At 37.2% G+C, this 14,008-nt stretch overlaps 1 protein-coding gene across 1 annotated transcript; it reads right to left on the bottom strand.

Moving 5' to 3' along the window:
• Window positions 1-2,136: 2,136 nt before the first annotated feature.
• Window positions 2,137-13,422, bottom strand: FXN (frataxin). Its single transcript, XM_005420882.2, has 5 exons — window positions 13,319-13,422; window positions 12,786-12,868; window positions 11,318-11,438; window positions 7,867-7,964; window positions 2,137-5,156 (listed from the first exon to the last, which is right to left on the bottom strand). Exons 2-5 carry the CDS (start codon window positions 12,821-12,823, stop codon window positions 5,003-5,005), a joined length of 411 nt encoding a protein of 136 aa, XP_005420939.1. The 5' UTR covers window positions 12,824-12,868; window positions 13,319-13,422; the 3' UTR covers window positions 2,137-5,002.
• Window positions 13,423-14,008: the final 586 nt, after the last annotated feature.

Raw genomic sequence — 14,008 nt, 5'->3', positions numbered from 1 at the left:
GACCCACGGGCGGGCACGGCGGAGCCCGGTCGCCGCTGGCAGAGCGCACCATCACCCAGCCCAGCGCTTGGGTGTGTTTTCCGTTTACATCAGTGTGTTTGGAACTTTGGGATCATTGCCCATCTGAACCTTTCTAACGGGAAGACCTCTGAGACAGCCTTTAACACCACAGCGCAGTGTTCCACGTACGCCTCTCAATATGCTTTTCCCTGCTCTTTATCACAGACTAGCTGCGGCCACTTTATTAGCTCGGGAGAGCTCTGTTCACATCATCACTCTCGGCTGAAATATCCAGGATTAGCAGAAGGCAGAGTAGCTCCATTTGCAGGCCGGAACACCCCGTGTTACTCTGCAAGTCGACCAATACCGTTCCCGAAACTGCAACATACCATGAGAGAAGTACACTTCAGGCTGGCATTCCACAGGTATCAGCTTTCAGCATCATTGCTATCCTGCAGCTGAGATGAGAAAGGCAAGGCCAAACAGCCCTGGCAGGATTCTTTGGAGTCGTATTTCTTTCGCATTGTAAAGCACTAAATGTCACCAGGAATTCCTTATCTGCTGTCTTATCTGGTGGACAGTTAAACCCCTTGCAAGCCCCTCTAAAATTAAACAGCACAGTCCCACCCGTATCAGGCCTGCGGAACAAAGTCTACTTAAAGTTTTATGGTTTGCTGCTATTTGCAGGTGAGAAATATACTAGATTCCCACTGCATTTCTAATTCAGATAAATTTCTTACCCAACAGGTACAGTTCATACATTGTATCTCATACAGAAAGTAAGATAAGGACGGCAAACAGTATTCTTTGTGAAGGGGCTGGACTTTGGAAGGAGGCCCTGAAAGAACCTATTTTATTAGAGCAAATATGAAACTGCATTCAGATATTGTATGGAATGGCCTGCTTCTAGCTACTGTTAATAATTAACATGCAAGTGCACACACTAGCCTTCAAGTACCTATTTCAGTCTAAAAGCCTCAACAGCAAAAATCGGAGGGAAAAAAAAAGACTAAATCAGGGCTAATTTATAAACTTGGTGTTTTCAGTCACCTACAGACTAATTCTATGATCAGCACGTAATGCAATATTGCTTTTAGGCAGAATCAAGGCATAAGAAATGGAAATTTAGTTTTACTTCCAGGTATGTGTCAGATTACTTGGTTTACACTGTAGTGGGTGCCTTTTTCCTTAATGAACGTTTTAAAACTTCATCTGTTAGTTCTCAAAATCTTTTGTAACAGTGGCCTTAGGATGTCTGGTTAATGCTCCTAAAATGTTGTTAAGAGGAGTAAGACTATGGACAAATTAAATATATAACTGATTTCTTTTAGTACAACGGTAGAGAACATTGATGGCTAGCAGAGCCTACATCTGGAAAGTAACAATGCTTGCAAACTTAATTCACTGTGTTACTGATCACTTTGCATAATTACCACAACACAAACAATTTTAAAATCAATTCAGCAAACTGGAGAGGGCAGCAACATTATATGCCTTATTTTAAATACATATTGTTTTCTAATCTAAACTTGTCTGTCTTTCCTTAACCTGAATTTAAAAAAAAAAGTTTGCAGTTAGGAACTGTTTAGAATACTTTAATTGTTCATGGCTCTGTTTATCCTATCAGCAGCAAAGCAACCTCCACTGGTCACCTCCCTCAGTAAAAAGCATGAATACTGTCTTTGTTCTAAAACTGCCAGCAGTACAATTTACATAAAAGACGATTTGGGAGAGAGATGGATGTAACTCCACACAATTTTTTCTTATCTTTATACAGGAATTTAAAAAAAATCTCAATAGCAAAATGGGCTGGAACATGTTTGATTGGTTACAATTATATATAGTGGTGTGGAATAAATTTAAAACACCATTCCCTAAAGGGCGACATGAAGCAGTTTGCCCCACATCTCTCCTTGCCCTGCCAACGACATCTGCTGTTGGGCAAAGCTAATTTCTTCCTGATAGACTTTGCTTCTGCCCCTCCCATGCTTCCTTTAGTATTTTGAACGTTCTTCCAGGTTTTCTGGCAAGCCTCTGCCTTCCTTCCCAGGACTTGCACATATCACAGAGCTGGTTAGCACAATCGCGGAGTTCAACCACTAACCAGAAGCTAAGAATAATCCAACACAAACCTTCCTGTAAACCCCCTTTCTTTTATTCCAGTACCTCCTCTTCAGGACAGGCCTTTATCCCATTTACTGAAGTTGCCAAATTTTAAGGAAATAAGATGTAATGATTTTATCACAAGGATAAATCCTACAAAGAGGTAATGTTTTCTTACAAATTACCCGCAAGTGGAAAAGAAAACGAGCAAACACTAGACAAGAACTTAGGTCAGATTAGCAGTTGATGAAAATTCTGGTGTAACTAAAAAAAACCCAGTACACCTCAATTTATGTGCTGAGCTTAGGCAACCAGTAAAGCTATGAAATGGCAACTCATCCTTCCAAAATATTCTGCATGTTCTCCTTCACCAACAGTGGAGCACTGCATTGTGGAAAAAAGTAATGACCATAACACAGTGGTTCTTATTAATATTGTCTGTGCGTAGTCTATATTTAATGATTGTCCTTCAGCTATTTCTTTTGGGAGAGGTGAAGCAAGAAACTATTGACATGATGTCAGGTGGGGAACTATGCAACAGTCTTTTTATTCTGTATGTTACGGAAGTAAAAAACAGTACAGAAGTGTTACTTGTCTTGGGGCAATAAGCAGTCTGACATTAGGATCAGAGCTCATTCTGTGCCTCCATTGTACAAGTGTGATGGCTCATGGGAGTCCTTGCCCCCTACTAACAACGAGATGCAAGTATTAAAGCAAAAAATGAGTCATGTCCTATGATTCATTTTGTACATCGAGATAAAACTCATTCTAACTTGCTGACACTATTTATCTTCAGCTAAAATTAAATGCATTTGTTACTCAGATACCTAAACCCAGGAAATTGTTTGCATAAATAGCAGTAGCATTACAGATGAAGGGCAAGGCATGTAAACTGTGAAAGCTGAACTGCTCTTACAAAATTCACGTCAACTGGCCACACTTGCACAGAATCTTTCCAGTATGTTTTACGAAACAGAAAGAATTCAAAAGTATGCATGTCTGTGGCCTTCACCCTTATCATCAAACTCTCGAATCACACCTTTACATAATGAATTAAGAATTTCACATGCAATTTTATTTCAGTATAAACATTTCTACCAGATGTAAGGGAATGGAAAATTAACTTCCAAATATTAATCAGATGCATATTAGTGGTCATACTGCATGCAAATACTTGAGGAAATAATTTTTGGAGAAGTCAATTGGAAAAAATAATTTCACATGGTCAGGCAAAGGAATAACCAGGTATCCTTGACTCAAATATCAACTCATTAGCTTCTACACAAACTTGTTTAAATGACTATCTGAAATTGTAGGAGACTGAGCTAAATATTATAAAAGTAACTACATAAAAATACGTATTTCCATATGCTATAAATTATCTTCAGTGTTCTAAATTCAGAACAGCAAAAACATATTCTATTTTTACCTCCCTGTACTTTTTTGAAAAAACATGCTTTACTCTTTTGAGGTCTGGGAGTCATTGTATTTACCTCATCCAGTAGAGCTGAAATTTATATTGATTGTAAAATATGCACAGAGCATGAACCATTAACCAGGAGCTACTTCCACTGAAACATTTCTCTGTTTAGTAGTGAGAAATAGCAGGTAACAATGCTTATACTCTAAATGCAAACACTGGCAAGAACACTTTACAGTTATTGTTTTTCAATGACAAAATCAATCCTTACCTGTCAAGCTAGCTAGAGAATCATGCCAAACTAACCACAGGATCAGAGAAACCAAAAAGAAATATACTGTGCACTGAACATCTTTTCATACAATCTGCAAGAGCATGGTATAATTTTTCCCTCATGCATTAGTCAATAATTTGGTCCTTCCATTTTACAGACAGTTAAAATCTGCAAGCTGTAATGTTACAACAGTGCAATTGCTGAAGTATTGCTGTTCATTATTTCTTTAAATGTTTTTGTTGCAGGATCTGGAGTATATAGTTTATTTCATTCACATATTTAATAGCCTAATGAAGACAGCTTCATCAGCCTAAGAACAATATTTGATTCCAATAAATTTCTCCATCAGCACAGTACCAGGGGGCAACTTGTACCATGGTGATAAGAAGATAATCTAAAACTATTGAAGAAATGCAGTAGGATAAAATTACTGCAAATTTTCATTAACTTAATTTTGCTTAGCTCAAAAAAAAAAGTATTTTCACTCTTTGAAGAACAAAAGGGTAGAGAAAGAGAAATGCACATTAACAGAATTAAATGTTTGCACAGGTATTGCTATACAGCTTAAGCTTCACATACTAGCTTTTCCAGTTCCATATCATGCTCAGAACCACAAAAATGTCTAAGTAATTTAAGGTTCAGCTAAAAAAAAAAATCCTGAGGTGAAACACACTACAATTTAGAATTTGGAGAATAGCAAGTTCTGCAATGCTAAGAAAAAAACTGTCATTACGTGCACTATGACATGTTAAATGTGACTATGATGTATTACAATAGCTACAAATTTTGAGGCAATACATTCACAGTACCACAATTTATGTCAATGTAACTGACAGGTATTTCTTGTTTTGGGTGAATGTTTCACCAAGGAAAGTTCAGTGTTTGCATGCTGGTCAGAAGTCACCAGGCAGTCAGTCCTTACATGCAAACAAGTCTATAGAAACTAAAAATTCATGACTTCTGCAGGAAGAAAGCAAGAAATTAAGTGACAGGATGGGCAACCTCAACCATATGTACTGCACGGATTCAAAAAGCCAACAGAAATCCAAAGACTGAGCACTAGAGAAAAAAGTATGTTATTTTCATTTTTGTTGCACAATATATTGATGCCAAGAAAAACAACAGAATTAAGCTCAGGTACTTCAGCCTAAGAAAGAGCTGGGCTTGAGGTTAAAGTCTTTAAACTTCCATGAGGTAGAATACAATCAAGTATCTTCTTTCCCAGAATATATTAAGCAGGACAAATCCAATTTAGTTTTTAAAGCTGTTGAAAACTCTTTTGATAGTAGTTCATGAAGAGATACTCTGTCATGAGAATACACCCAATTCCGTCCAGTCCAGTCATAGCGCTTGGGCCCACTAGAAAAAAAAACACAACAGAACATCACACACTGTGTAAGTATACACTATTTCAGAAGACCTGCTGGAAATCGGTATGCATAACGTATGCAACAGAGTACCCAGGAAAAGGAACAGACAGCCTGGGGAACGGCTGGTGGGCAGTCTGAGGAAGTGGAGCAGAAAAGGCCTGATATGTCAGAAACTACTAAGCCATCAAATAGATATATCTGAAAGGTGACAAGATACATCAGTCACTCCAAGGGGAGACAAGCACTATCCCTTCCTGCTTTTGGCACTGATTTCCCCACAATTCCTTCCTTTATCCCGATCTTCCCTCACAGATATAATTTTCTTGCACATAAATATCACTACAGATATTTGTATAATGCTGAATTAATGCCACTGATTAGTTCTTGTAAATATTTTAAGCACAGCAAAGCACAAATAATTTCCTTTCAGATGCAACAAAATAATTTAACCCCTGAAAGCAAATATATTGGCATGTGAGAGATTATAACTAAAATGCTATTTTTGTCTGTGCTAGTATATTGTAACTGGATTGGTTTTTCCAGGCTTACATTAAGTATCAAGAAAGAAACTTGAACACCTGGGTTCTACTCCAGACCTTGTTATCCACCCTGTTTTCCAAATGTCAAGTGGGAGAATGACTCAAAGGTACTCACTGCTGGTAATATTAGATAAGCAAAGAAAACAGAAAGGAATGAAATTATTTTCTGGGATAAATGGAGAAACCCTTGATGTTGTAGGACATATACCTTGGAAGTCAGTCAACACGCCAAGTCTGCTAAAAAACAGACTAACCTGTACATACATAAGAACAATCTGCAGGTTCTCTCTCCACAAGCATAAGCACTGATCTGAACCTTGACTATCCTGAGTTACTCACAACAGTCAAATGAAGAACTTTCCAACCACTGCTCAATGTATGAGAAGTTACAAAGGCAAGCATAAATCCAAGTCACTTTCACTGAATTCTCACTGTCTGCATCAGAAGTAGTAACTGTTTTAATCAGGGTTATGTGCTCCAGTTATTTTACTAAGTATTTCTCACTTCACCTCTGCAGCACAGGCTTATGTTTATACTCTCTTGCACCCAGAGAATGATGGAATAAGATCCTGTCATTCACGAAAATCAGGTTAAGATTTGTCACTTAATCAATGACAAAGAAATATGTATATTATCTGAACTGGTTTTAAATGTTATGCAGTAAATATCAGTGATAAAGTTAGGACATGAAACACCTTCATAGTTCTATGAAGCTCCAAAAGACTGTACAAATGTGACTTTCAAATTAATGGTTTTAGCAAAAATGCCTACCAAGTTAATAATAGATTAAATGTATTTCTCATGGAAAGTCTGCATATATGTTTCACCCATAAGAGAAAAAAACTATAATATCACATTAAGCTATTGCTAACATTCTGTAAGGCTGAAAAGTCTTTTCAGTCAGGAGCTACATTAAATTACTGCAATCACACTGCTGGCATGTTGCACACATCCTCTCATGCCCCTTTTTTGTAACTGTCAACTAAGTAAAGTTTTCACTCAGGTGTACAGATACTCAACAGCAAACAGATGGCAAAATAAAATCCCAAGAAAAATGTCTCACATCTTGACAAATTAGGGAATATAAGACTAAAGGTAAACATTTAGTGTAAAAATGCTCCAAAACATTCAATGCAAGCAATTACTGGCAGCAACATTTCCTTCTTTCAATTCCCAGCATATTGCAGTTAAGAAGATGACAGTTCAGATCATACAGTATTTGCTGGAGTTGCCTTTCATAAGTTAGGAAATAAGTGAACACATAGCATCATGTTCCAGAAAATACCACTGTTTATCTAATATCAGTTAAGGGAGTATAAAAAGGAAAAATTTAACTTTTTTCCTCAAACTCTATATTCTGGAGCATATATGTCATCTTAGCTCGCCTGGAGCTAAACAGACAGGAATTATCTGAATTTTGGTTTTTATAAAGAGATGAAGCCCGTGTGTCAGTTACGCAAAAATCTTATAAGCTGGTTCCTTCACCATTATTAACACTTATCAGCTCCCTGGGTTCTTTTCAAGGGATCGTGGCAAAGAATACAGATTTTGAGGGGGGACAGCTACAGCATTTTCCCACTTATATGGCTGCCCTCCTTGCTGAAACCAAGCATAAAACCTGAAATGGATCAAAACACATCATTAGGAAAGGCAGAGGAAGCAGCTAGCTAAGTCTCCTGTGAAGTGCAGAGGCTGGACAAAAACAACCAGTGTGGCATACATAAACATATAAAGCAGGAAATCCCACAAGCTTAAAAGGGAAGGAGCCACCCTGTTTAAAACACAAAGGGAGGTTTAGATGTTGACATCATCATCACTCTTTTTCCAACAGAAGCTTTGTTTGTTTCTTTTTAATCATTGCTGGTTATATTTCCTATGAGTAAGCTATATTCCTGTAGGCAGTGGTTTTGGGCTGAAACAGCATATGAAAATTCTTTGTTACACATTTCCTGTAACAATTAATTTAGGTATGCCAGTAATACTGCAGTGCGCTGGAAACCCTACACCAAACTATTATTGAATATTTACATTATATCACGTTTTGAGACTATGTCGAATAGAAGGGTTACTTATAAAAAGGATATTACAGGATCATGCCATGCTATAAATAAGAGGAAATACACTTCCACCCAGTCTGCAGATACTATGTAACTAACTTACCTAGTGGGTGAGGACAGCCAAATCTGCCGGTTTGGTGTTTGCTTATTGATTACGTATGTTCCCATGTCTCCACCCAATTTAATTGTTAGTACTCCACTCTTAAAAGACAAAGAAAGTAAGAAATAAAAAATTTGTATCCCGTTACTTTGACAACAATTACTTCACCTGCACTGGCAGAAACTTACATACCTGTATCAGATTCTCAACCATCTCCCAAACAATAATAGCTAAGGAGAATGATAATTAAACCTAGCATATCTTTGAGTCTGATCTAGACTTTAGACCTTCTGGTCAGAGTTTGATTTTAGTGTGTTTGTACCATTCACAATGTTACTACTTAAATAATATTCTTGAGCTTGGACCTGGCCTCCTGAAAAGACCAGACATTGCAATTCATTTTGCAATGATAAAAACATCATTATTAAAGAACTTTTTTATATTAATGAACAATGCAGAACTGGTGTAGTTCAAAGTCAAGAAACTTTATGTGTCATTGCCAGATTTCTGAGCCATGCAATTCTACCTTACTTTTCTTCACTAATGGTAACAGTTTAAGAGGGAACAAACACATATTTTTCTTGATAATTCTGATTCATTCCTGAAAAAATCTTCCAGTTCTAAATCCCATGATTCTGGTTTTCCATGAGTCTGGCTTTGCTGTGGTTATGCCACCTTTAGACCATTATCCTGGTGAAGATTTATTTTCTCTTTCTTGGTCGTATTTCTTACTGACAACATAATTCATGTTTCTAGTAACTGACAAAAATATTTTCTGTTCTGACTTTAAGAGTGAAAAAACAACAATATTTGGACTGGAGTTGATCTAAAGGTGATCTGAATTGTACTAATTAAAAAGGGAAATATTTCTACACATTGCAATGTGATGATTCAGATAATAATTTATTTAGTTCACAGTATCTTAAATACTTCAAGTCCTGTGGCACAACAAAGCTTCTTTAAGGGTATCATACCTTTCATGCTTTAGTCAGAAGATACTACTAGAGGTACATATCATTGCCCGGGCTATTTGCTATGTATAAACACTCGCTATGGGGAAAAATACTTTTAGGCCTGAGTATCTACTGCCTGCCAACATACTCTGTAGCACAAGCAGCAACTCAAAGCTTCCTTCCCTTACAAAGTAACTCAGAGGAAGGTATCTCAAGTACCACTAGGCTTAAAATAATAGTCTCAGGATCTGATTTTTTACCTTAGTTTCCCTGCTGTTTCTGTGCTTAAGGCACAGAATATATATATCTGTGATAAAAGCAGTAAAAATAAAAGTGACTCCTGGTTACAAGTCCCATCAGGTTTGTCCTGCCAGTTATTTCTATTGGACATTAGTACAGTGAACAGAAGGGCAAGAACAAGCTACTTCTCTGGTTGTCAGAATTTCAAGTTTTCCATATCTCATGGTCTTAGATGTAGAGATACAGCAGAATAAGAATAGGATGGAGGATTAGGCCTGCATAATGATATACAGGTTCTGTATATAACATTCTTCTATGAGGTTTATAATGCTATACAAAGTATTCAGCATGCTACATGTTTCTACAGACACACTATAAGTATAAGTAAAAAGGTTTTCAAAGAGTTAACAAAAAATTATACTATTATTTATACCGTGTGTCAGCTGTTAGAAAGTATTGTTGCTCTATCCTTGCAAGGTAAATAGAGGTTAACCTCTACTGATGTGTTGAAAACATTTTCTCATGCATTTTACAGTACTTCTGAAATACTAGAAAATATTACTTGAATTTTCTTAAGAATTTAAATTGCAAGACAGTTTTACCATATTTTAAGAAATACTGCAGTATGTGTTTTGTACTACTGGATGAATGTTTGCTCCTTCCTGGTAACAAAAGTATTCTTCTAAAGAGATTCTTTTTTTTTCCTGAACACGAAGATATAAATTGCTCAAAGCACTCATTTACTCATTTACAACAGGCACAGCAGACCTTTATCACATTCGCCACCTTGCGGTTTCTTGCAGCACTGACCCTGTTTGTTTAGAATTAAAACCCGGACTATTTAACCTTCTCCTTTCAACAGAAATGACAGCATATTATTAATTGTCATCATCCTGTCTATATAGTAAAGGACCACCGGTAAAAATTAAGATGTAAAAGTATTAGCTCTTGAGCTTCACAAGTCAGTGTCAAACACAATCCACCATACAGCAGATGGAGAAAAAAATCATGATATGACTCATCAGCTTAGCATAATGAAGTGTTTAGGAATACTAAAAAGGTAAATTTCAACTATTGCTTATTTTTGTCCTAGGATAGTTACATCAGGCTAATAGGTATATTGATCTCCTAAAACATACTGAAGAGTAATGTTTAAAAATGCTTTTTACCAGAAAAGCAATTAGCTGTAACATTATCTATATACTTAATTAAAGCAACAAGTAGTGTTTGCTAAACAGAAAGCTACTGGCAATATGTTATTTTATATCCTAGCTATCAGAAATACAGAAGGAAAATTATGATGACAAAGTTACACAAGGAAGTCCAAAAACTACAGACTTTTGTTTTGGTTTTGCATTTTGCACAGTGAAACCCAAATCATCTGATTCAACATTCTGGAGCACAAAACCTTAATTGACAGTGCCAGTACAAAGCAAGCTCGTTGTGGTTAAGACATGAAGAGGGAGCAATAGTTATGTGACCTCAAAAAACAGCAGTATTGAAAAACCTGTGTAGCAGACAGTACTGTAGGGAGAAACGGCACTCTTCTCCAAGTCATATTGAGGGCTGTAACACACAGATCACTTCAGGAACTGAATTTATATAAAAACTAATAAATTCCCTGTACAAATAACACAGACATTTTTGTTCTGAGTCTGTCACTCCTGTATTTGACTAACTGACTACTGAAGGCTCCAGCCATGCAATGTCTCCTGTGACAGTGGCCTCTTCCCTATGTATGCTCTGATCTCACTTCTGCAGCAACCTATCCAAACACTGTACCCTCCTGTTGCTTCTCTCCACCACAGGCTGTCTTCATTAAAGCCAGGACAAACATACACTAGCTGGTCAATACAAATGCTGCTTGTCTGTATTCAGGGCAACCAAAGAAACTAACAGTTTCTAACAGTTACACATGATGTACTATGCCATGTAGTACACCAGAAGGGAACTGACTGTGCCTGTTTAAGAAAATTTATAGATCAACGTGAAATTAGAAAACAGTTTCCATCTCCACTGCGCTCATTTATTATTCTATATTATGTCTTTCTCTAAACATGAAAAATTTTGATTCCCTAAATCACGCAATGGTATGTGTTATTTCTCACCAGAATTGTTGCCCGGTCAGTATACAATAAATGTGTAAAAATTCATTGTATTTTCAGTGTCAGCACTAAGGTGACTAATTTAAAATTCTCCTTCAAATAATAGGAAAAAAACCCTATAATAATTACAGTGGTAAAATAATGTTTAAAACATACCCCTAGAGAGACATCATAATCATCTGGGGTAAAAGGTTTATCTGCCAGGTCCTCAAAGAAATCTGCTAAGGCGTCCAGTGTTTCTTCAGCCAGTTTCTCATAGGTTGTCTCATCTAAAGAGCTACAAATGACATAGAAGTCCACAATTAGGAGGAAAAGCATGGAAGACAGCATTTTCCCTATAATAAAAACATACCAAGACCACAACTTTGGATGAAACTGTAACCATGAAATGATCTTATAAAACAAGTATTCATTTTTCTTAAGGTGATGTAACTGACAATTTACCTTATAAATGGAGGTGAAATTTTGAAATGAAATTGGTAATAGAGATCTCTTAACTGAGGAAAAGGTACTTACTTCCTTAGATATACTAACCCCATTTAGTAAACAGCATCAGATTTCAAAGTAAGGAATTTTCATAATAGGACTTTGTGTAAATTTTGAACTCTACAAACAGAGACAAAAGCATCTCGCATTTAGAAATATATGTCATTTGACTCTACAAAACTTGCTGTAGCTATACACAGTTTAGAAATGTCAGTATCACATGTCATGTTTATGCATAGCACTTGCCTCCTCAACTGGAATTATCCATGCAACCTGGTAATTAGATGTTATTTAAACTGTGCTTATGAACTAACACTTATGAATTACAGACTACTCCAGAGAGTCTCAAAGCACCCTTGTGGCCATTACGTAAGGCTTAAAGCACCTGTGAGACCAATTCTCTTTTACTCTTTAGTGGAACCAAGAGTAGAACAGTTTAATTAACAAAATATAATTAAAATCACGTAAGCTGTTCCATCTCTATCAGTGTCAGCTTTCAACTGAGTGTGTAAAGAGGTCTCCCTGCCAGCAAACACTTCAGGAAAATAATCTCAATTTTTGCTAATGCTTATGGCAATGAAATAGCTACTATGGGCCGAATATATAATATATATCAGTTGGTAATAGAAACTTTTAGAAAAGTTTCTTATCCAGTTACTGAAATATGCTCTATATCACTTATGTGAAGGACAACACAAAATGCTTTGGGGAATGGGAAACAGAAAGCCTTTGGATCGGGCAGGATTCATGTACAGGTTCAGGGTCCACTTTAGGCACTTAAAGGCAAGAGCCATTTCAGACATCTGCATAATCCTTTACTGTGTCTCCAACTGCTGCATCAGAAGGGGAGAAGTCTCCAACAGATGCTGTGTCACGTTCTCTCAGAACAAGCAGATCTTTCTCATCCTCTGGCACATGTGAAATGGTGCTAGACACCTGTGTTTAGGTACACAATTTTGTAATTTGTGTATTTGCTAAGTGACTTCACAAATACACACAAAATGCTTTTAGCTGAAACTGTAGTTGTCCTTTACATCACATCAACATTACATTACTTTGGTAGTATTAGTATATATATAAGTTATTCTAAAATACATAACCAATATTTTCATATGAATATCTCAAAATGTATTTTTACCTCGTGTCATTCAGAGTTCCTGCATTTCTCAAATTCATGAACCAAGCAGTCCTGCTCTTCACATCTGAATAATATTGTAATTGCTGTTTAAAGTAAGCAGAAACAAAATGGAATTAAAGTTAAAATGTAATGAATTACAAACTATGTATTTATCATATAAATTAAACAGCTCCTTTAAGTCCTTTCCATCCTCAAGTAAAATGTTCATATTCTATATTGCAGGGCTAATATGGAAGGAATTACGCAGCTTTAGTCTTCAGATAATTGAAGCAATCTAGAATTATCCCTGTCTTCATTATGCAAGCTAATGGAATAAAGCCCCACACCCTCTCATTCATAGAAGAATGAACTAGGAAAAGAGAACTATTCTAACTTTTCTATTGCTCTGCCACAGAATTACTGAGCAACTTCGGTCTATTAAATAGCTTAGGCTCAGATTTTCCGAAGTATTCACTATTCAAAGGCTGCACTACCAACAACATGTGTCTCTCTGCTGGAAGTCAGGAACGTATTAAGCTGAAACAAATACAAACCTTGGATCCTCCTTATGTACAAAGAGCCAAAACCACTTCAGATTCCAGATTTCCAAATTATGGAAAAGCTGTATCTCCAGGCCAGACACAGCAGCAGAAGTACTTATCCTATCCAGCAGGAAAGGAAGATGGCACGATTTGCATTTTCTTCCTAACTGGCGCTGACCATTTGGTTTAATGGTAGAACAGCACTCAGGATTACTTTCTGCGTACTCATGCAAGGTTCTGAAAACTTCAGACGGAGTTGAAAAGCACGTGACATTTGCAAAGGAGCTATGTCAGCCTCCCTTCAAGCACGGGAAGAGCAAAAAGTCCGATCGCTCTCCGTGTGGCGTACCACCTATCCGCACGTATTAGCAATGAGCTGCCGGTTAGTCCAAAACCACGACACAGGCAGAAAGGACAGAAGGGCGACACAACGATACAAGCCGACAAAATACACCACACTGCCTATGTTTTACTGCATCCCTTACCCTACAGCATTTTATACACGCTCAGAACCAAAACCTACAAGACCACGAGCACGTTCAAGCTCTGTCCAGGCTGAGAGGCATTAATTCCATCAGTGTGCTCCTATATTCGGTTTGTGACTGAAGGCTGCCAACAGCGGTGCTGGCACACAGCCGGCACCTGCCTCTGCGTACCACACCCGGCTGAGGGCGGCCCGCACCGCCCTCCGCGCCTCGCGCG

The sequence above is a fragment of the Geospiza fortis genome, unplaced genomic scaffold (assembly GCF_000277835.1).
Source record: "Geospiza fortis unplaced genomic scaffold, GeoFor_1.0 scaffold12, whole genome shotgun sequence".
Lineage (NCBI taxonomy): Eukaryota > Metazoa > Chordata > Aves > Passeriformes > Thraupidae > Geospiza > Geospiza fortis.
This window is presented reverse-complemented; position numbering and strand designations above follow the sequence as displayed.

Bases quoted from the DNA above. Each gene is read 5' to 3' on its own strand.
- FXN (XM_005420882.2), bottom strand. From the start codon at position 12,823: ATGAATTTGAGAAATGCAGGAACTCTGAATGACACGAG. The intron at 7,965-11,317 runs GTATGTTTTAAA...TTGTCTTTTAAG, and splicing joins ATTATGATGTCTCTCTAGGG to AGTGGAGTACTAACAATTAA. The intron at 5,157-7,866 runs GTAAGTTAGTTA...TTTTTTTTCTAG, and splicing joins TGGCTGTCCTCACCCACTAG to TGGGCCCAAGCGCTATGACT.